The sequence below is a fragment of the Kwoniella shivajii genome, chromosome 6, assembly GCF_035658355.1.
Source record: "Kwoniella shivajii chromosome 6, complete sequence".
Taxonomy (NCBI): Eukaryota; Fungi; Basidiomycota; class Tremellomycetes; order Tremellales; family Cryptococcaceae; genus Kwoniella; species Kwoniella shivajii.
This window is the reverse complement of record NC_085913.1, coordinates 757,519-781,003: the sequence shown is the minus strand read 5'-3', so window position 1 is coordinate 781,003 and position 23,485 is coordinate 757,519. Positions and strand designations below refer to the sequence as shown.

At 42.6% G+C, this 23,485-nt stretch overlaps 4 protein-coding genes across 4 annotated transcripts; 3 read left to right on the top strand and 1 right to left on the bottom strand.

Annotated features, from left to right (window-relative positions):
* Positions 1 to 492: 492 nt before the first annotated feature.
* On the top strand, positions 493 to 3,589 carry IL334_004770 (uncharacterized protein; the record flags this gene model as incomplete). Its single annotated transcript, XM_062936485.1, has 11 exons — positions 493 to 851; positions 923 to 1,295; positions 1,348 to 1,423; positions 1,481 to 1,735; positions 1,806 to 2,207; positions 2,273 to 2,561; positions 2,617 to 2,718; positions 2,775 to 2,943; positions 3,005 to 3,129; positions 3,206 to 3,409; positions 3,481 to 3,589. The coding sequence occupies 11 exons, from the start codon at positions 493 to 495 to the stop codon at positions 3,587 to 3,589; spliced, it is 2,463 nt and encodes an 820-aa protein (XP_062792536.1).
* Positions 3,590 to 4,202: 613 nt separating this feature from the next.
* IL334_004769 (uncharacterized protein) lies at positions 4,203 to 12,640 on the top strand (the record flags this gene model as incomplete). Its single annotated transcript, XM_062936484.1, has 27 exons — positions 4,203 to 5,380; positions 5,510 to 5,662; positions 5,749 to 6,580; positions 6,641 to 6,725; positions 6,791 to 6,974; positions 7,039 to 7,217; positions 7,309 to 7,559; positions 7,620 to 7,700; positions 7,759 to 7,887; positions 7,948 to 8,023; positions 8,080 to 8,117; positions 8,175 to 8,399; positions 8,456 to 8,625; positions 8,685 to 9,383; positions 9,445 to 9,804; positions 9,877 to 10,107; positions 10,179 to 10,502; positions 10,577 to 10,756; positions 10,817 to 10,846; positions 10,909 to 11,016; positions 11,090 to 11,187; positions 11,241 to 11,323; positions 11,387 to 11,712; positions 11,782 to 11,939; positions 12,018 to 12,366; positions 12,444 to 12,517; positions 12,603 to 12,640. The coding sequence occupies 27 exons, from the start codon at positions 4,203 to 4,205 to the stop codon at positions 12,638 to 12,640; spliced, it is 6,639 nt and encodes a 2,212-aa protein (XP_062792535.1).
* A 573-nt stretch (positions 12,641 to 13,213) lies between these two features.
* IL334_004768 (uncharacterized protein) lies at positions 13,214 to 14,476 on the top strand (the record flags this gene model as incomplete). The annotated part of the gene is made up of 1 exon (XM_062936483.1): positions 13,214 to 14,476. One exon carries the CDS (start codon positions 13,214 to 13,216, stop codon positions 14,474 to 14,476), a length of 1,263 nt encoding a protein of 420 aa, XP_062792534.1.
* A 180-nt stretch (positions 14,477 to 14,656) lies between these two features.
* IL334_004767 (uncharacterized protein) lies at positions 14,657 to 23,158 on the bottom strand (the record flags this gene model as incomplete). The annotated part of the gene is made up of 12 exons (XM_062936482.1): positions 14,657 to 14,787; positions 14,851 to 14,939; positions 15,001 to 15,508; positions 15,571 to 15,741; positions 15,803 to 16,086; positions 16,143 to 17,456; positions 17,526 to 17,988; positions 18,052 to 18,110; positions 18,171 to 20,564; positions 20,620 to 21,494; positions 21,590 to 21,717; positions 21,760 to 23,158. 12 exons carry the CDS (start codon positions 23,156 to 23,158, stop codon positions 14,657 to 14,659), a joined length of 7,815 nt encoding a protein of 2,604 aa, XP_062792533.1.
* Between the last annotated feature and the right edge of the window lie 327 nt (positions 23,159 to 23,485).

Genomic DNA, 23,485 nt, shown 5'->3' with positions numbered 1-23,485 from the left:
TTTTTCTCCTTCGTATGCTGGAATTGAATATGATACACACACACTCACACACTCTGAATGAGAAGTTTAATTTTAGTACTTTGTACAGCTTTTTCAATATACAAATAACAGATCAGGGACACAACCCACGTGGCATAGTCAAAAGGGGGGGGGGGTAGTGACGATGACGTAAAGGGCGTTTGTTACTTTGACAAAGTTGAAAAGAAATAACCCACGTCACTCTTATCCCACGTGGCATCCATTCTAAAGTGATAAGGATGGTTGACTGTATTATCTTAATGATTATCATTTGACGCGACTTGTTTCCGTGATGATGTTACCACGATCGATTTCACCACTGTATTGCGACCAAAATCTTTTCCACCATTTGTTCTTTTTGCCGCTTGTTATGTCTTCTTTCTCTTCACTCCTTCCACTTCTTTCATCGTCTCCACCTTGCTACATCTCGTCACTGGTACTAGCCTTCTTGATTAACCCGAAGGCGTCATCAACATGCTTAGAAGGGCACCATCAACACAGCGACCAGGTGATCCTCAAGTGACTTCCGCCACCGGGGGAGGATTCGGTTTAGTGACTTTCAAAGCATTCAAACCACCTTCTACAGCGGCACCGAAAAGAGAAACGGCTTTACCCGCACGAAAGAGGAAAGCCGTGTCATATAAAGGTCAAGGTGGTGGGAATGACAGCGATTCAGATGAAGATGGGAAACCATCAGCTGCTAAGAAAGGTAGATTTGCAATGGGAAATAAAGAATATGGTGAAGATGGTGTTTTAGGTGATATGGCAAAATGGTGTAACAGGAAATTCCCTGTTTTCAAACCGAAAGAAAAAGATACAGTATTCACTAAGAGGTAAATTTGCTATCCTTATCAGATATTCAATAGGACAAGTACAAGCTGATACGTGCTTTGTGTCATGTCAGCTTTACAATACCAGTCATGTTCCTTCCCAAATCATCAGAACCCATAGTACACACACTTTCCCATGCCTCTCTAGGTGCTCGACGTCATCCTACTCTTACGCCGAGGCCGTTACATGATCCAATGTCAGATCATGCCATTGTTCTCTTCGATCCTACTATAGATGATAGACCTGCTCCGGAAGAGATCGAAGCAGAGAAGGAAGAAGCAGAATTGAGAAAGAAAGATGAGGAGGCCAGAGGTCCCCATAAATCTCTCAGAGCTATCTTGGGTATAGTAGATGTGAAGAAAGACAAAAAGGAGGTCAAGGTACCAGTGGTCATAGATCCTAGATTATCTAAGGTGCTCAGACCACATCAAATCGAAGGAGTCAAGGTAAGCTTATGTGACAAGGCTTGTTTTCTGGATACAAGCTGAATTTGAGCAGTTCTTGTATCGATGCACCACGGGACTATTGGCTTCAAACGCTTGGGGATGCATCATGGCAGACGAAATGGGTCTTGGTGAGTACCCTCATCTCTACGATTTCCAGTAGATGTGGTCTAATACCTTTGCTGTAGGTAAAACACTACAATGTATCGCCCTCCTGTGGACACTTCTCAAACAATCACCTATTGCTGGCAAAGCGACATGTGAGAAAGTCATCATTGCTTGTCCTACTTCTCTAGTCGGCAACTGGGCAAATGAACTGGTGAAATGGCTCGGTCCAGGTGCTATCAACCCAATGGTGGTGGATGGTAAAGGTGGAAAGGCAGAATTGATCCCAGCTGTAAGAAGATGGGTTCAGGCTCATGGAAGAAACGTCACACTTCCTGGTAAGTCAGCTATAGATATAGATATAGATCACATGGTCACCCTATCACTAGCTGATTGTACATGTTACAGTCATGATCGTGTCGTATGAAACCCTTCGAACACTTCAAGAAGAATTAGCAAATTGTGAAATTGGTTTACTTCTGGCAGATGAAGGTCATCGATTGAAAAACGCGGACACTCTGACATTCCAAGCTTTAACACAATTGAACGTCCAACGTCGAGTCATTTTGACTGGTACTCCAATTCAAAACGATTTATCGGAATATTTCGCTTTACTCAACTTCGCCAATCCCGAATATCTAGGATCTAAAGGTGACTTCAAAAAGAACTTTGAGTCGAAGATTCTAAGAGGTAGAGATGCAGATGCTTCAGATAAAGATAAAGCGGAAAGTGATGCCAAACTGAAAGAATTAGGTGGATTAGTCAGCAAATTTATCATTAGAAGAACAAACGATCTCTTGTCGAAATATTGTAAGCTACCTGATACCTCGTTTCACTCGTGACAACGTTCAGCTTACTGTCTTCAACCCCTATAGTGCCGGTCAAGTACGAGCATGTGGTGTTTTGCAAACCGTCACCATTACAAGAAAAGTTATACAACCTATTTGTTACGTCAAAAGACGTTCAGCGTCTTCTACGAGGAAAGGATTCTCAGCCTCTCAAAGCTATCGGCCTGCTTCGAAAACTAGTCAACCATCCCGATTTATTGAATCTACCTGAAGATCTACCTGGAAGTGAGAACGTCTTACCGGATGATTATCATGGAAAAGGCAGAGATAGGACTCTAGATTGCAGCTATTCAGGGAAATTTGTGGTTCTCGAAAGGTACGCTACTACTGCTGGACGCTTTCATTCCAGCTAGCTGACAGGATAATCGTAGAATGTTGTCTCATATACGCAATCATACAAATGATAAGATCGTCCTCATTAGTAATGCGACCCAAACTCTAGATTTGATGGAAAAGCTATGTCGTAATAACAGGTGAGCTAACGGAAAGCCTCAAGGCAGAATCGAGCAAAGCTCATCTTCTTGTGTAGGTATGGCTACCTCCGACTTGATGGATCGATGTCAGTACCCAAACGATCCAAGATCGTGTCCCGATTCAATGATCCGGAAGGAAAGGAATTCGTTTTCTTACTATCATCGAAAGCCGGTGGTTGTGGTATCAATCTTATTGGGGCCAATCGATTGGTTCTTTTCGATCCGGTGAGATTCCTCGGATCGCCTAGCTATTGCAGATGACGAAAGCTGACTAGTAGTATTGCAGGACTGGAATCCTGCCAGTGATCAACAAGCGCTTGCAAGAGTATGGCGAGATGGTCAAAAGAAGGAATGTTTCGTTTACAGGTTCCAGACTACCGGTACCATTGAAGAAAAGATCTTCCAGAGACAGTGAGTACAACACTTCATCTTGCCTACCTTCTGAGTTATTGCTGGACTGTTCATTAATCTGGTTTGAAATTCGCAGATGCCAAAAGCAAAACTTATCTGCTTGTGTGGTAGACGAGGCCGAAGACACAGCTCGACACTTTACGCAAGACGACCTGAGGCAATTATTCAAATTCAACGCCGAGACAGCTTGTGATACCCACGATACATATAAGTGCAAAAGATGTAGAGATGGTAAACAATTCGTCAAAGCACCCGCACTATTATACGGAGATACCAGCACGTAAGTCTTTCTTATATCTGGGTGAGGTCCAATGGATGATTAGAAACTAATGGCTGTTCCAATGTGATTAGCTGGAATCACTACCGCAATGCAGAATTGGGTAAAATGCACGATGATCTACTTCGAGCAGAACTGGGCTTACCAGAAGTCTCTATGGTGTTCCAATATATATCTCATTAGTCTCTTCGTTTCAATAACAAATTTGGTCATTTTGAGTTTTTCTTTTTTCTTTTCAACTTTCTTAATGTTTTCCTTTTGGGTTCTTCACAGTTCATATAACCGTTGTGCATAGTACTGTCATCTTTATTCAGGTCTTGTTGTTATTGGTAGACCCCCAACCCTATGTCTGATCAATGTATCTTTTCTTGCATATATTATAGCATCTATCGGCATGTATTTTGTGATTTTGATTTGATGATTCAAGCTGTGCTCCCAATGAGTTGTGATCGAGAGACGCGCCGCGTCAGGCACAGTTCAGAGTGCGATGAAAATACTACGACAGATGACATTGAGAAGGAGAAGGACAGCGGTGGATGATAAATCATGCTTGTCATACCTTTCCTTTGATATTACTAGATCAATCTGTCAACAGTATCCGAAAGTGATCAAGGACAAGATGGAGCGACAAGCTCGAATATAGATAGGATAGATATTAAACTTTGGATCTGGGTGGAACAGGAGGATATTTACCCTTGTCACTGCAGTTGATTTGATTTGAAGTTGACTTGATTCAATACAATATCCGGAACTCGTTGCGCTCGTTCAGATCAATCCAAATGAAAAGGTGGACATCATGACCTCAAACTCACATTCAAGGTCAAGATCTCGTAATGAAAGTATATCAATAGCGATATCGACTTCGGCGGCAATTCGTTCATCATCACCTTCACCCGTTGCATCACCTTCATCACCTACACCGGATGGATTATCGAGAAGATCATCTTGGAACCGATCAAGAGAAGAAAATAACTTGAATACTTTTTTACAGAATCCTCATTCTCATTCTCGAGGTCATTCTCGAGGTCAATCCTACTCAGATGGATTGAACACACCTTCAAGAACACATCTAATAGATCCAAGATACGAAGGTGGAACTGAACCTGGTACAGAAGAAAGAGATATAGCTTATGCTGGACCTGGTCCTTACAATAGTAGCGATTACAATAATACTGGTATTTGGGGAAATACATATTCCGTTTCTCAACCTCAATTTCAAACAGATCATCCTCTGCAAGATAGAGATTTGGAAGGAGACGAAGATTTGATCACTCCAATAGGAAATCTTGATCATACAAGGAGAAATCTACCTTTTTTAGGTAAATATGATTCTGATATTTCATTAGATGGGATTGCTCAAGCTCAAGGTCAAGGTCAAGGAGAAAGTGGAGATTCATCATCACATTCTGATCTTTCACTTCCGAGAAATGGAGATTCATTTGCAGAAGATAGAGAAAGATTAACTCCTGGACAAACATATGATTACCCAAATTCAAATCCTAATTTAAATCCTAATTCAACTTCCTCCTCGAGAAATAGTCCGGGAAATAGGAAAGCCAATTCACCTGGGATAAGGAGATCACCAGGTAAGAGAGTTTATGATGAAAATGGATTAGCCAGATCGAATACATTAAGGAAAGTTAGCAAATCGTTGAGGAAAGCAAGTGTTAGAGTAGTCAATATAATGGGCATTGATAAATCACCTCAAAAAGGTCCAAGTGGTATAGAAAGATTAGGAAGTGATGACGACGGTGATGATGATAATGATGAAGAAGACCGACATGATGAAGAAGATAAATCAGGGGAGGTAATTGGTTTAGGTATAAGAAGTGGGAATGAATTTGTTGGTGATGACAACAATAAATTGAGACCTGATCCGAAACCACCAGAAAAAGGTTTAAGAGGTAAAACATTAGGTGTTTTCAGTAAGAATAGTAAAATTAGAATAGCAATGGACAAGTTGATGAGGTACTCGTGAGTTTTCATTTGGTTTCACGACCCCTTCCCTGCTCCTCCTACCCTGATTGAAGGCAGCACCGTTGTCTGCTCATCCCCATCCAAAAACGGAGATTGTTCATGCTAACCTGTCCAATATGCTTTCAGCTGGACTGAACCCGTCATCCTCATTTTGATCATCACCAATGTCGTCGTATTGGCTATACAGTCGGCACCTGCGAGGAATGTGCCCAGAATTGACGATGGGTATTTCCAGACATGGGTGGATTATGTCCTTCTAGCATTATTTTGTATTTTTACGTGAGTAACTTCATCTCATCCCAAAAGAGACGGTAAATCTGTGATGCTAGGAGCTGATATGAACCAACTGTTCATGCGCAACTCAGACTGGAAATGTTCGCCCGGATAGTAGTCACAGGCCTTATTCTCGATCCCGATCGATCACTTCGTGATTTCCTTTTCTCGCCCTCTGGTGTGATCCCGACTGTTCAACGGCGCGTCGGAAGAGCTCAAACTGATCTCCAAAGAAATCTATCAAGGTCAAAGATGTCTCATAGAGCAGCATGGCGATTCCACAGCGATTCAACAAACAACGGTAGACCGTCAAATAGTGGTGGTGGCGGTAGATCAATGACATTATCAACGAGACCTAAAGATGATCCAAAAAGGGTCATACCAGTATTACCTGAAGCACCATTCCAAAAAGCGGTTGCGAAACAAAAAGAATTATCAAAACAAGGAAGACCCTACCTAAGACATTCATGGCATCGTATAGATCTAATAGCAGTCTTATCATTCTGGATAACATTCTTTTTGGCTATATCAGGATATGAAGCCACAGCCAACAGACATGTTTATATATTCAGAGCTTTATCCGTTTTAAGAGCAGGTAGATTACTAGTTATCACTAGTGGTACAACGACGATTCTTCATTCGTTGAAAAGGGCGGGTCCAATGTTAGTTACCGTAGCTTATTTTTTGATTTTCGCCGCTGGAATATTTTCGATTATTGGTGTTCAATCTTTTAGAGGTTCATTCAGAAGATCTTGTGTTTTAACAGATCCAAATAATCAAACGAATCAAATTACCTTAAGTCAACAATGTGGTGGTTTTTTGGATTCATCAACTTTAGCTCATATCCCTTACTTAGACTTGGATGGTACACCTTCCAGTATAAGTCCCAAAGGTTATATATGTCCTCTAGGTCAAGTCTGTATGGTAAGTCGCCTTTCTACATTATCGGAACAGATGATCAGACTTGCTGATCTAACCAAATAGACTACCGATGATAATCCAAATAACGGCGTCAATGGGTTTGACAACATATTCCAATCATTGGTGCAAGTTATTATCATCTGTTCGAGTGAGTGGTCGTAAATTGGTATAGCGACATGTCAACTCTCGCTAAACATGATATTGCATACACAGTCAATACTTGGGCACCAGTGATGTATTCCGCCATGGACTCCGACTTTTTCAGCTCATCATTCTACTTCCTTGCTGGAGTAATAGTGCTCAACTTCTGGCTGTTGAATTTGCTCGTCGCTGTGGTTGTCAATACGTTCTCCGATATTCGTGCCGAAACCAAAAGAAGTGCTTTTGGAGGTGATGAGTGAGTTCACACCTTTCACCCGAAGTGTTTACTAATCAATCTCTAACCTGATCATCAAACATAGAAGCTTGCTTGGGACAGATCCTCAATGGTCAGCAGAGAGCAAACAACGTAAACTGCACAACTGGGTCTTAACGATATACAAAAGGACCGAATTGTTCTGGGTCTTGTTAGTGTTGACTGATATGATCACACAAGGGACAAAGACAAGTGATTCTTCTGTTAGTATGATTCAGCTGCTTAGTGAGTAATTCTTTGCACATACAGTATATGGCTCCGCTATACCCCATCGACCCAAGTCATATTACATACTTACCTACATGACTGTAAACAGAAAACCTGGAAATTGCATTTACGCTGGCATTCGACGTCGAAATCATCATTCGCATAGCGGGTCACTTCCCAGATTGGAGATCCTTCTTTCTAGGTGGACGAAATTGTTTCGACCTCTTCTTAGCTGTGGGATGTTCTATCATCATAATTCCCGTCATTTCGAAAGGTGGTATATATCCTTGGTTAACGATCTTCCAGTTACTGAGGTGGTATCGAGTCATTCTAGCTTTCCCAAGAATGAGACCTCTTTTAGTAAGTCACTCGAAATAGTAGTGAAATCAGACTGATCGCTGACATAAAACGATTGCAAAGAATACTTTCTTTGGTAGTTTCGCGGGATTATTGAACATGGTAGTTTTTCTATTCTTGATGATTTTCCTTAGTGCCCTGATGGTGAGTAAGATCTGATCCATCAGCGATTTGAGTGTGTTTCTGATTACGATTTGTAAAGGCTTTACAACTTTTTCGAGGCGATTTGGAAGAAGGAGCATTGATCACTTTCTCTCAAACTTTCAACTCTTTTCTGGGAATGTACCAAATCTCATCGTCTGAAAACTGGACCGATGTTCTTTACAGTGTCGTAAGCTTTTCTCGCGCTTTTCTCCTAGTAGATGGATACAGCTGATTCGTCGCTATGCAGATGGGGTTTGAGAGCCAGTTTCGCCAAAATTGGATCTCTGCGATCTTCCTTTGTGGATGGATGTTGTTCTCCTACTGTGAGCTGTGTAGTAGATTGTGCGAAATGTCCTCAGCTAATAAGTGATGCTCATAGTCATTCTCGTCCAGCTCTTCATTGCTGTCATCAACGAAGTGAGTTCCGATGTTCTCGTATCGAAACATTCTGTGCTGATTCCATAAAATTTATAGAATTTCGCCATTGCGGAAGAGCAGAAACGCAAGCAACAAGTGGAAGCCTTCATTCGGAGGGCAGAACCTCAATCAGCCCATATAAGTTGGATTGATCGATTGAACCCTTACAGATTGATGTCTGCTCGACATAACGCCGTCAAAGTTGGAACTCTACCACCAAACTTGGTATTACCATTGAAGCAGAACATCGGAGCGGATGTCGGTGGCGTATCAAACTCTGACGTAAGTACTCGTTCATGTGCTATGTGATTACGGAGTATTAACTGACTGGGTTCTAGGTGGGCGCTTGGGGTGATACCGCTGGAGCTAAGGGAGCTATGAGAAGATTGCTTGGGCGTGACAAGGAAGAATCATCTATTCCACTTCGTAACCTCCGACGGCACACTGCGCCAAAATTCGAGGATCTTGACGGTGATATGGATGATGATATGGATGATGATCGAGGATTGTAAGTTGTCATGGACGCTACATTGGAATATCAAAATTTGCCAGCTGACCTTGACCTAGAACCGATCTACTTCCCCCTCTGAATGCTGGTCCATCTACAGATGAACATATGGATGCTTTGCGAGAACGTCGAAATCAGCAGGCAGATTTCATTGCTGCCCATCCAAGTTTTGATCAATCTCTATGGATATTCAAGCAAAACAACCCAATTCGACGATTCTGTCAAGCGTGTGTTCAACCTGCATATGGTGATCGAATATTTGGTCGACCGGCCCATCCGATCCTCCAATTAGCGTTGAAGGCTATTGTATTCAGTGCAGTGGTAGCTAGTATTGTCGTTGCGGCAGTTGCGTCACCTGCTTATCGTCGAAATTATTATGGTCAACATGGATATATTCGTGGAACATGGTTTGACCTCACTGAAGTCGCCTTGGGAACGGTTTTCATCATCGAAGCTGGAATCAAAATCATAGCAGATGGTTTCATGTTTTCTCCCAACGCTTATCTATTATCACTTTGGAACGTCTTGGATTTCATCATCCTCATCACCCTTCTAATCAATACGACTACATCACTGATATTCATTGGTGGTCTGAGTCGGGTCACACGATCATTGAAGAGTTTCAGAGCTTTGAGACTGATCACTCTTTTCTCGAGATTGAGGGATACACTTCACGCGGTACTCTTCGCTGGGGCATTGAAGATTTTGGATGCATCCATATTAATGGTTCTTTACCTGATTCCCTTTGCTGTTTGGGGGTAAGTTTAACAATTTCATTATTAGCTCCGAACAATTAGCTAAAAGAAAATTCGCCCGTAGTCTCAACATCTTCTCTGGCTTGCTATTCTACTGCAACGACGATGATGTGTCAGGAAAATCCACCTGCATAAACGAATTCTCAACCTCTTCGACAGATGATTCGCTTACATACCTAGTACCTAGAGTTTGGGCCAACCCCGCTCTTGACGCCTCAGTATGGGCTTTTGACTCTTTCAGAGAATCCATTTTGATCTTATTCGAGAGTGTCTCACTGGAAGGTTGGATAGACGTAATGTCTTCTTTGATGAACATTGTGGGAAAAGATCAACAACCTCAAAGTATGGCTTCTCAATGGAACGCAATATATATGCTCATCTTCAATCTGTTCGGTGGTGTTATTATATTGACTCTTTTCGTCAGGTAAGTTCATTAATCTCATACCTCTGTCGGTTCGAGATAAGATGTTTTAGCTGACGCTTTGCGATTTCTCAGCATCATTATCCAGAATTTCAGTACGAGATCTGGTAATGCCCTGCTAACAACAGAACAAAGACAATGGGTGGATCTATCTAAATTCATCAAAGCTCAAACACCGTCTCAATTACCAAAAGGTCGTCCTACTTTACCTTTCAGAGCATGGTGTTATGATCGTGCCACGACCAAAGATGGTTTTTGGGCAATCACCTTTACCTGGATATACTACCTTCACATCCTACTATTGATGTAAGCGTTCTCTCCTCATGTTCCGCTCTGATCATCGAGTAAAACGGTATTGACATGATTGTCATTTACAGGATGCAGGATTTCTCCAATAATATCCTTACAGACGTACAACTGGATGTCATCTTCCTTTGCCTAACTGTGCTTTACGCCATCGATCTACTTATTCGATTTTACGGCTTAGGCATAATGTCGTTCAAGGCTAATGGATGGAACATTTTCGATGTCATTGTGATCACCGGAAGTTTCGCAACCACCATTCCAGCATTACAAGTAGCAGGTGCAGGATTACCAGGCAATCAAGTGAATGTTCAACTGCAAAAGCTGTTCCTGGTTCCTATATCCCTTAAATTGGTTCAAAGGATTAGTTCTTTGAATCAACTTTTCAAGACTTCAGTGTGAGTCTACCCATTCAATCGACCGTCCGGTACAAAACGATAAGGCTAACTGGATTTCCTCCATGACATCGCAGAGCGAGTTTACCTGCTATTGGAAATTTATTCCTTCTATGGGCAACACTGTTCATTTGGTTTGCGATAATGTATCTTGAGGTGTTTGGTCTGACGAAAATGGGTAATAATGCTGGAACAAGATTCCAGAATTACTATTCATTCGGCAACGCTCTGATCATGCTGGCTTTCATGTCCACTGGGTAAGTACCTACTTATTGTTGTCTTCTCGAGCTGGGCTGATTTGACTATTGCCAAATCAGTGAGGGATGGAACGGTTATATGCATGACTAGTAAGTTCAGCTTAACGTTAAAAGCAGCATGGTCCCTCCCTAGCTGATGTTCGATCTTGAAGTACTATATCACCACCTCGATGTACGGAGAACAGTAATTTCCTCGAGTCAGATTGTGGTAGCGCACCGGGTGCATATACCCTCTTCATCAGTTGGAACATTGTATCAATGTGAGTACGCTGATAAGTCCGTTTAACCAACGAACGAGGGTAGCATGGGGTTAAGCTGACTTGTGCTTAATAGGTATATCTTCTTAAATATGTTTACTGGTGTGGTGGTTGAATCTTTCGCATATGTCTACCAAATGCCAGGGAGGTCTTCGCTCAATCGAGAGGAAATGAGTAAGCTGAAGCAATATTGAGAAGTCTCTATGACATACTGACAGCTTTGATAGGGGCATTCAAGCGACTTTGGGCAGATTTTGACATTCAACGTACTGGATATATCAAACGTAAAGATTTTGTCCGGTTCTTCTCTGTAAGACATTTTTTCGAGATCTCACATGTAGTGAGCGGGAACTTGGCTAATCAGTCGGCTTAGCGTTTAACGGGTGTATTTGAAGTTCGAACGTATCCTGCCGAATATAGTATACCCAACATGATACACAATGCTCTTCCTGACCCTATCGATAGTGCCTCTGGAAAATCATTTGTGGTTACAGGAGTCAAAAAGGCAGTTGATATAAGGAAAATAGAACATCAAATCACACAGATCGATTATCGAAAAGTTAGAGAAAGACGGCATTTATTCTCCCGACTGTATAATGAAGCTAAGATATCTGAAGAACCTGGACGAGGAATTAGTTTCACTTCTATGTTGATGATGTTATCTCACTACAAACTGATTGATGATGAAAAGGCGCTACAGTGAGTGAAACAAGTGAAACACTTTCTGATGACGGTAAGCTATAAGACGATGACTGACACGCCTTGCAGGCTGGACGACTTGCTCGTGCGACGGGCTAAGACTGAAAGAGTAACGGATCTCGTCAATCTAGATCGAGTGAGAGGCTTACTGAGGACGATATACTGGAGAAGAAGATTTTTGGCTTCGAGAGATGAAAGAAAGCGCACCCTTAACGCTGAGGCTGAAGGTGAGCTACATCCAGCTCAATATTGATGAGAGCGCATCTGGGTTGAGCCTAGAATATCCAGCTGACGAAATGAATCAGGTATTCCGGCTATTGTGCTTGAACCAATGCCTGCAACTCCACCATTAGATGAATTCGATCGAAATCCTTTCCATGATTCATCTCGCAACCGTTCACCTCAACGTGATGTTTCACCTTCACCTCCTCATTCAAGAATATCAAGTCCCACCCAATCTACAGATCTACATCACAATATCGCATCTCATCCACTCTCACCGGATGTGTCATTCCATGCGTCTAACAATCGACATTCACCCGCTTTGTCAGTTGGTAGCAGCGCTGCAAGACCTAGTCATCAATCTAGACCATCATTAGGTAGACAAACTTCTATTGGAAGTATGTTGTCTTCTGAAGACGCTCATTATAGACGGTACGTGTCCTTGACTCCCAACTCCTGTGGCGATTCAGGATCATGCATGGTAGGCTGATTAATGCTGGATGGCATAGTGAATCGCCCACTCCCACAGAGGAAATACAAGATGAAAATTACTTTGATTCAATGGCAACTTCAGTCTGGGGAGGTGAGTTGACTGACGATCATTCACATCGCATACGTGTTATTACTGGCGCATGACAAGCATGCTGATATTGTGGGTATATATCCAGATATGATGCGTGAAGCAGTTGATAAGGAGGAAACTTGATTGAACACCAAGCAAAACAAAACGAACACAAAAAAACACAAGTATGACATGACGACACACTTTAACGATAAAATACAGGTTTTGTGAAAGGACAATATAGATGAAAGGGTATGTATGGACAACGATACTTTTGTCCAAAGCATAATAATGCAAATATAGATTTCCAAAACGAGTTTTAAGATCTCTGACCGAACAACGCTCCATACATCACTGCTAATAGCCGTCGTCGCAAAAGCAAAATCATCCTTTCGGGTGATTAAAACGGGTTTCGACGCATATCGTGAAAGGTGATGCACGATGAAAGGATAGAATGAGGGAGTGACCTCAGCTAGACTATTGAGTCGACAGAAATGTTCCCAGCTGGCCTTCTCAAGGTATATAAGGTGACCAATACAACTCGACTTATGATGTTTATCTTTCTCATTCAAACACCGTTCATAATCAACTCACCATCAAACCATTCACACTCGCCAACAATCACACACACTAGTAAATACTCATCTACTAATATCATTGACCAAGTAAAACGATATAGACAATTTAGCAACTTCTGATAGATACAATATAGTTTACATGATGACTTTCGTTGCTTCACCTACTAAATATACTCACCCTGCACTTTTCACTGGTCTGACTTCACCTCCCATGACTCCTATTACTTCGTCCCACACGAACCATCAGCATAATGCTTTCACTTATAAACCTCAACCACCTACTCCTTCTTATGCGATGCTTCGATCTCATCATGCCTACGCATTGAAGTATGTCATTGCTAGACTTCGATGGGATCAAGTAAACAATCTTTATATAGTTGGTCAAGACGCAGATTGGAATCATGATCAAATGATTCACAAACTTGAAAAAGAATTGAATGATGTGCAAGAAGCGCAAAAAGGATTAGATAAATTCCCCAATTGTTTCGCACCTATATCATTCCCCAAACCACATGGACCCAGGACTGAACAAGAAGACACTGAGATCAACAAGGTCGAATTCGAAAGGGAAAAATTGATTAAACAGAAAATGGAAGAACAATTCCCTTTCTTGAAACAATTGTTTATTGGTCCAATGACAAAACAACAAGCTAGAAATGATCACATCTTGAGAGAAAATCTGAAAGAAGGCGATATAGAAGATTTATCATTATTGTTACCAAGTGAAAATATGAGACAGTTCATTCAGATGCAACAGAAGAGAGCTCATCCTCATCCTCATGGCCCTCCAGGTCAACCTAGAAAATCATACGAACAACAAAGATACGAAAAAGAAAAACTCAAAATCGCTGCTTATCTAGAGACTGTTCCCAAGAAGAACCCTTCTGATGAACAGAAAAAGAAAATGATCGGACCCTTGACAAAAGAAGAATGGATAGCGACTTTACCTCTTTACGGTCCTCAAACTTGGCAAGAAGCCATGTTACCCAAACAGAGACAACAGAGACATGATATCATCAGATGGTTACAGAAACCTTGGGGTGCATATAACGATCAAGCGGCCAAATCCATGGAAACCTTGGCTGAAATAGCCAGGAAGTCCCTGGAGGAGGAAAGAATCTCGAGAGAAAAGTATGAGAAAAGGAAAGAAGAGGTGAAAAAGCTGGAACTACAAAAAGCGGTCGAAGCTAAAAAGGCGGAAGAAGCGAAGAAGGAGGACAAGGAGCAGAAGGAGGGCAAGAAGGAGAAGGAGCAGAAGGAGGAGAAGGACGCAAAGAAGGAGGAAGATATACAGGACGGACAGGAGAAAAAGAATGAGAAGGCCGCAGATGAGGAGGGCAAGAAGGAGGATATAGAAGTGGAGGGCTTGAACGTTGAGGCCAAGACTAAAAAGAGTAAATGAGCTATCGCTTTGTAGATTCATTACGCAGATCGGAATGTTGATATGCAATCTTGTTCGTTCATTCTCATTTTGTTAGATTGTCAAGCGTGATCGAGAGAGTAGTTACATTGTGATTCTGCAAGATATACGATATCAACAATCATGAATTTATACGTCTATAGTTTTTGACATACAATGGTTTTAGATAGTTGAATTGTTTATTGATTGACCATCTTCCTCTATTTGAACTTCATCTGAACCCACTTTGGTCCATCTATCAGGAACCGAAGGGAAATAAAACCTTTCCATAGCAGTACGGAAACGTAATTTATCTAAACAAACAAGAAGTCAGCATCGGTATGTGAAATACCACAAACTAAGTCAACGCCGCTTACATTGTTTGGGTGTTACAATCGTAGGTTCACCTTTACCTGCTCCACCTAAGAAGGCGGAATCTTTCACCCATGATTCAAGCTTCTTATCCCTGATCATACGGACTGCATATCAGCATTCGTGTTCGTCCTGAAGGTGTCAGGTAGACTTACCAAGTGAAAGTCCTGATATAATCGACTATACCGACTACCAATTCATGTCTTTCCGAATCTACACCTACGACCAGAGAGTAATCCATGACATTCAAGTTAGATAAGAATAACGTGTCATTAAACAACGCCGTTCTTAGAATCCGTTTTGAATGATCTCTAAGATACAAAGGATGTTTATATACTATTTCCATTAGATTTTCATCTAACAGCACTTCATTGATTCGTCCTGTAGCTTGGATGAGTCGATTTCTTGTGCTTCCTTTCAGATCATATATTTTGGAGAATCGTCTTTCGTAAAATAGGTTTTCCATGACAAGTACGTTCATCCTCATGTATCTTCCTGTGATAGCATTTCTATAACCGATTTTGAAGAATCCATAAATCTTCGCTAAAACAGTAGGTCTTTGTCCTTGAAAGGCTTTACGTGTATATTCGAAATAAGCAGGAGCAAATTTGGTTAATGCATCCATCTCAAGTCGTGAGATCTCTTTAGCAATGAAACGATCATCTGGTATGATACTGTCAGCTATTGATCCTTATCTGAACTTGGACGTGCTGGATTCAGCTTACCTTTAGTCTTGAGGAAGGCTGAACCCGATTTACCACCAGCTGCATCAAATTGCACGCATCTCGCTAACGACTCGACAAAGCTATCCTCACATTGACAGGCAGAACGCAAAGCAGCGAATTGTTCGGCGAAGAAAATCCTGCAAAAGATTGTCGAAGCCCCTGATTCGAAATCTATGCACATCCACCAAGCTCAGCTATACTCCGCGTGAGAGGAAAAATATTCGTTACTCACCATACTTCAGGTGTGTTCCACCTTCTCTCCTCATATCAGCATCAGGATCCATAGCTTCATCCATCGAGACTATATCCCATGTCGAGGCTCTGTCATTCCCATGATGATGGTCCTCAGGCATGAAACTTTCTGTTTTACCGTTACTACTCATTTTCGATTGGTTGGCTTCTGCTCTCATCTTATCTCTATAGGTCTTTGAGCTAAGGGTGAAAGCGATGACACTGGTAGGTTCGTTTTCACGTATGATGACTCTTGAATCCGCGAATAAGTGCTCAGATGCAGATCTTCATGTCATCATTCAGCATGAACCTATTCACGCTGGGAGAAGTAGAGCACTCACAGAGGATATTCGAGGGGGGTGAAATCTCCAGCTCTGAAAGCCCATAAACCGGTCAGAGTTTTGAGTATGCTTGATCTTTGTTCACCGGAACTCAATTCATTATCTGATAACTGGGACATTTGAGACATGGTATGATGCAATGGAGTTTCATCGGCTGTATCGGTTGATAGCTGAGGTGTCACAGGATGGCTTGGTAGAGGAGCACTTGTTTCGAAACTTGGTAATTCGATCTGCAGCCTGTCTGTGAAGGACATTTCTGATCTAGCATCACTCAATACAGATTGGGTGGCTAAGGAAACCCCGGAAGCTGAAATTGGTATTTCATCGGTTTTGGCTTCTTCTGGAATTGATTCGGTTGACGGGGCAGGTTTTACTGGAATAGGTTCCAGTGGCGTGGTCGCTTCTACAGGTGAGTTTTTAGTAGATCTAGATTTCGTAGGAGAAGATTTTCTACGTTGTTTAGGTTGATCATCTTCATCCAGTTGATTAGCAGATTCGACGCTATCGTCACTGCCCAGTTCATCTTCTTCGTTATCAGCTTCTGAAGAATCGGTATCAAACTCGTCTCTGAATGCATCACGAAGGTTGTCGAAGACTTGAACTTTCGCTTTGGTTACTCCAACTGGACGAGCCCGTTTGCCTCGGACCAAAGACATACGTTTCGCACGTTCTCGCTCGGCTTCGCGAGATAAGCGGTCGAAATGCCTTGCGATTGAAGTTACTCGAGAGGAACTGGCTAGTGTCCTTCGCGCAGCAGTACGCATAAGACTGGGTGAAGACCGACCTGTGGTGGGGTCTGGTGGTTTGGGGGACTTCCCTTTACCCATCATACGAGGCTTCGATTCTGCAGGAGCCGAGACGAGATGTTGAGCATGATTCGAGGGGCCAGCGGTGTCTGAAGCGCGCTCGGGGGAAACCCGTGTTGAGCGGGGTGATTTGATAGCAGTGTAGGAAGGTGTTCTTGACCGCAATCCAGGTCCAAGATGATCTGTTGAGGGCGTAGGTATAGATCTGCTTTTGCCGTAAGTAGAAGGTATCCTCGATGCATTGGCGGCGTAGCTTCTATCGCCGTCTGAAAGCAAACCGCTCGGTTTACCTCCCTCTCTGTATTTGACTGGAGGCTGCTCCGTTCTTCCTCTACGCAAGCGGGGTCGGGCTTTGGAGCTGTGATCGCTGTCAGATGCCTCCGGATGGGGACTTCGTCTACCTTTGCGACGTGTCGATGCCGCAGAGCTAGGTCGTTCCGGTTCTTCGGTCACCACATAGGGTTGAAGATGAGTAGCATCGTTGAAGCGTTGTACAAGATCAGCAATGCTACATCATTATACAAAGTCGTATCAGCCGTGCGTTATCAGTCAGAGTTTTCGACCAGATGAGACTTACCTTGCTGCTGGTCTAGATCTTCGAGGTAAGCGAGACACAAAGTGATGAGTATCACTATCGATCCCACTTGACTCAGCGATTCTCATCGGACTTCTTCCAGGTGAGTCTCGCCTGATTGCAGAGATAGTAGAATCACTATTGTATTCTTTTTCAGCATCAGGAGGCGCCGCCTGCGATAGGGGATCAGGTGCCGGATGGACCACTCCGCCCAAAGGAGTCATTGCGTTTTCGCCATCGCTGTTCAGATCGTATACCGGAGGCTCCGCGGTCAAAGTCGCATGGCTGACGTCCGTTGGAGTGAAAGCTGGCGTAGGGGGTTCACTTGGTAAAGGAGTTATTTCGGATGAAGTATCTTTTGGTTCCTTCTCATCGGCTTCAGATACGGTGAGGCTAGCTACATTGCGATCAAGGGAGTTGAACACATCTTGATTGGCGAAGAGACGTTTAAGGTGTGTTGCAGTCACTGGTCAGAAAGCAAAGTCAACAAATCTCCAAATTTCCATCTACCCAAAACACTAGCACTTACTTCGCCTCAAGTCTTTCTCAGAAGGCATGAAGGTCTTCTCAACCTCAGTGAAGTCGGAGCTGTCAATACAAGGATTAGACTCGTCATTGATTTATATATGGTCTTGGCTGAGAACTTACTCCCATTGTACAACCTTATCCTGCAGATTCCTAAGAACCGTATTGAGAGCCAAAACATCGGTCATAGGTGTGAGTTTATACGTTCGATTGAGTAGATTTACCATTTCTTCCCTATCTGCTACTGCTCTAGATAGCATACCTTCTAATGCAGTCTTGAGTGAACCAATCTTCTCAGGTTGACAGATTTCCGTGTCAAAACTTCTTAATCTGAATAAAACCGAATCGAAGAAGGCTGCATTCTTATGCAAAGCGCTTTCATATTCTTGGTTTTTCAATAACACTTTAGTTTCTGCTTTTACTTGTAATGTTATTGAAGGTCTTTGAGGTTCGTATATGTCAACAGATTCATTATGAATTCTGATCGCCAAATTCCTATGAGCGAAATATCTTATTTGATCTCTGTAAGCATCGTGAGGACAAGCAAATCCAGCTTTTGTTTCAGGTGGATAGAAACAATGTTCCAAATAAGCGCCCCAAGACAACTTCCATGTTTCTTCCCGGAGGATAGTCGTAGGTGAAGGTGTAGCGCACAGTCTACAATATGACCAAGTGATAATCTGATCCTCATGTCCCGGCGACGGACACGGGAATTGATCCATAGCAATTTGTAATCTCCTTTCACCATGCACCAAAAGATGGAAATGGAAAAGTAATAATCTTTCGCATGTCTTGCTAGTACATCGCTGAGCGGCATTTAGAGCTAAGTGTTCGAGGAACTGACCGATGGTATGGTCACCGGGTTGATAGAAATTAATGGCTTGCAATGCTGGTTCGACGCAAGGTTTATCCGTGCCTTCACAACCAAGAGAGTACAGATAGACGATACCTTGATAGTCTTCTGCTCGAAGAGGTTCAATGAATCGACGGGTGTACCATTGCCACAACTTCATTTGTTCACTGTGATCGTGTTCGATTTGTGCTAATGCACTTTCACGAGCCACTTCTTCCGGTTTACGTAAAACTCGATATGGATCACGAGCTGATTCTTTCATAGGAGCAGATGAGATCGGAATAGCGCTCATCGCTCCACTTGAGGTCATCTCCGTTGAAGGCGCATCGGTACTTTCCACCAAGGAGGATGATATTGATGTTGATGAAGAATCGGATTCAACGATCGGTCCTACGGGTTTCACTTGTTCGACCACCTTTGTTTCCTCTTGTAGGATTTGCGCAGCTTCTTCCTCGTCGATGCTTTGTCGGAGATTGGCAAGAGCTCGATCCAGCTCTGCCATTTTGGCAAGAGCGGCAGGAGGAGGAAACCGAATTGCTGCTGATGCAGAGAGGACTGTAGTGAGGTATGGTTCAAGGGATTCTGCGATTTGTTTAGTGGTTTGCAGAGCCTCCTTGCGTTCCACTTGCTTTTCATCCTCGTCCTCGTTACATTCAGCTTTGGGAGTCGTTGGTTCATCCTCATCGTTCTCGTCTTCCTCACTTTCGACCGGTACGACCGTTGCATCCGAGGTCAGCTTCTCATGTGAGTGGGACTTCGGTTCTTCGTCTTCCAAGACGTCCAATAGTTCTTGGTACTCTATCGACAAAGGTGGATGAGGAGGGAAGATATTGTGTTCGTCATTGTATAGGATGACCTCATTTTTGAGATGATAAGCAACTAAAGCCATAAAATCTGTAACTATTTTGACTTTTCTGAGTGTTGCCAAATCACCTCCACGAAGAATAATAGTACATCCATATTCTCGATGACCACCTTCGAAACGCATTAGAGTCTTTCGTCTACCTGGTATGAGTTCATGTTCAAAAGACTGAATTCGGAATTCTCCACATCTTCCTAATCTAGGTTCTAGAGCCAGTCGATCCATCGACGCAACTACGTCTGCTTGAGTACATCTTGCTACTTGATGTATGGCAGAAACTTTGACACTTCTAGCAACAGCTATATTCGCTTCAAGGAGATATTCGAGTGCTATTCTTGATGCTGACGGTTGTACTAGGACTATATGGGGTCTGACGTCTATGATTCTTTTGGTCAAAAGTCGAAGATAATCCTTTTCCTGAGCCAAGATGGGATCAAGTGACATAAACTGATTCTCTACCCTATGATAATCCAAGGGAAAAGTGACGACCATTATTCTCGGATTTACCAATCGACGAGGCATAGCTTTATGGGCCACGTTCTTGGAGATCACGATACCATCCACGTATTCGGATTCACTGATTTTCCCACCTGGAACTTTCTTGATCTTGACATATGCTCTTACATCGATATCGTCTCCTGCCTTGACATTCGGTTGAAGATTGGTAGATACTTTTAGGAGAAGACTGCTAAGCGTCCGATGCCATTGTTGTGGGTGAGGAAGTTCAGCTCGTGCTATGGCCTGTTGAAGCGTGACATGGAAATGATTCAAACTCGCTCCGGATAGAAGTTCTGGTCGCTTACTAGAGCAGAATGCTAATCAGCCTTTCTTTTTGTCAAGATGGACAGCTGACTCACGCGAAGGAATGAGATCTAGCTCTCCATAGACCTTCCGTCTTTTCTGAGTCCAGTAAAGCTGTTAATCCACCTTGACTTGCTCTTGAGCTGAGCCTCGTCCTCAATCCTATCAATGGTAAATTAGAATCAACCCTATTTAGAGGAATCCTTGTTTCCAATCCACCATCTGTTGAGATCGTGTCGGTTCTAGGGAATTCTACTCTGATGGGTGGTAAAGGTGGTGGGCCCATACTGCCTTTCTTGGCAGGTTCTGCTCTACTCTGAGTCCCACTAGGCGCTGCTTCAGGACTACTTGGACTTGATTGGGGTTGTTCAGCTTCAAGTCCAGGTTCAACTTCAGGCTCATCTTCTTGTAAATGATTACTTTTCTGTTCTTCCTCCATTGGTCTTCTAAATGGAGCCGCGGTTTGAGGTCTACTAGCCCAGAAATGGGCATCTTCAGAATCAGATAACTGTGGATCATCCGTATCAATTGGGGTATATGGCCTTTCCAAATCAAATTCTCCTCCCCACCGAGTTGGAGCGGAACTTTCATCGATAGCCGATAATGATTCATTTGGATGACTGGAGAATAGCTGACTTGCAGCGAACGGTGATTTGGCATAAGGGACTTCTGGCGACATGGCCGCATCAAGGAATGCTCGATCAGATATACTCGGGAAACGATGAACGGATGTTGTTATTGAGTTGATAGATCTTCGATCATCTTCATCATCGTCTCTGTATTCCTCCATGATCTTGAGGCAAAGGTTACACACTCTGACAGCACCTTCTTGACCGAATCGTCTGGCTCCTATGATATTTGATGCACATCGAGAACAGAAGATTTGACCGCATATACGACAATGGTGTTTTCGTCGCCATGCTGTGAAAATCTAGGAAAACGAGAGCATTGCGTTGATTAGCGCAAAATCATCGCAGAACAAAAGCAGAATTGATAATATGCCGAGAGATTCTGATCTGAACTCACCGATTTACAATCATAGCATTCTTTACAGCTTTCATCTGCCATCCAATAATGTTTACTCAAACCTTCACCTCTCATCCTTCTTATAATCTTCGAAACCGAATTCTGTTTCTTGACTGAAAACCCTAAACCTGAACCAGTACCACCTCCACCTGTTCCTGCACCACCGAAACTTTTGACAGACCTGGTATCATCTTGATTCAATGGGAAACCAGGTACATAACTGAAATTAGTTGATAGTTCAGCATTTGCAGCTAACATTGTTGATATGGATACAGAACTTGGTGAATCTGGTAATGTTGCAATTGAACTTCTTCTAACTCTCAGATTCTGTGTATGTGACTGTGAGAATGAATTGATGTGTGCATGATGATGTAATGGTGTCACAGAACGTGTTTGACCCATTCCATGATTTTGAGATGATTGTTGAATGCTGAAATGTGCTCTGTGTCTGTTATGATTATGGATATTACCTATTGGAAATGGAGTCGAACCACTTTCTGGAGTTTGAGGTCTGTTCAAATTCGATTTCGTTTTGAGATTTGAGTTTGATGAGGAATTTTGAACGGTAGTAGTCACACTTGTGACAGGTGAAATTGTGACTTGTGCAGGTGCAGCTAAAGATGGTTTCCATTGCCTTTCATTGGGAGCTTGTAGTGGGAATTTCTTCGATATTGGATTTGTCGTTATTGATGTGGATGGTATACTAGCATTTGAGACTGTATGTGAGGAAGATAGAATGGAGGGGGATTGTATTGATGAAGTTGCACTTCCAACTGAATTGACTGTACTCAGTGGAGGTCGAAGTGTCTTACTGATATGATGGTTTCTTAAAGGTGATGCTATTTGGACATTGCCAGTATTTGATGTGGAAGATGAAGAAGACGAAGTAGGTAGAGGTAAAGGTAAATTCGGACGAGTGGTCTCATTGGGTGATAGAGTGCTTATTGGTAGAATGGAAATTCCTAATCCAGGTCCAGATTGTCTTCTACCGTGCAAATGACTTTGACTTTGATTTTGACCTTGGTTGCTACTGGCCGATCCTTGTGATATACTTTGAGATGATGAAGATGCACCTGCACTTGGGTTGGCAGCAGTTGAAGAAGCTTGCTGAGTTGATTTTTTGACTGCTTCAGCGATAGCTTGAGCTTCAGTCTGTATTAATCTATTCTTCGTTTTACCATGGCCATGGCCATGTTCATGTCCTTGTCCTTGTCCAAACCCCTCACCTTGATCGATTCCGTATGATGTTTTTGGATTTATGCCATGCACATTCCCTGACCCGGATCCTGATACTAATCCTGATCCTGATCCTAAACCTTGACCATCATGAGATCCTTTGTCACCTTTCCCATTCCCACCAGTATGTCCACTTGTATTGGATATAAACGTTTGTTTCACTTTAGATAAAAGACTAGGTAATATACCTTGTTCAGGTTCATCTTGAAATGGATTAGGGAATGTAGTCAACGTATTGACGCTATTACTGGTTTGGGTTTGGGTTGGCGTTTGGGTATTTGAAGAAGATGTCGTTCCGAGGGAATTATCAATTTGTTGAGAGGAAGATGTCATTTTTAACCTTTGGTCTTACCGGGCCGGGGGTCACACCTCCTCAAAGACCTCAGACAAGCCTTATTTTATTGATCTGGCATCCTGTATCGTTATCATGTGGATCTATTGTACAATGTATCCAAGGTATATCATGCGTCAAGCTGCTAAATAACAAGTACAAAGAAGGATGAACATGAACATTCATCAACGCGACCGGACATCATCAATTGAACGCTTTGAATTCTCAGTGACAACATTCATCCCACGTGGTTCGTTGTAATCAGATAAAATAGAGTGGCAAAACATCGTGACATCAAAAGGTCGTAACAGTCATGAACCAGATATCTA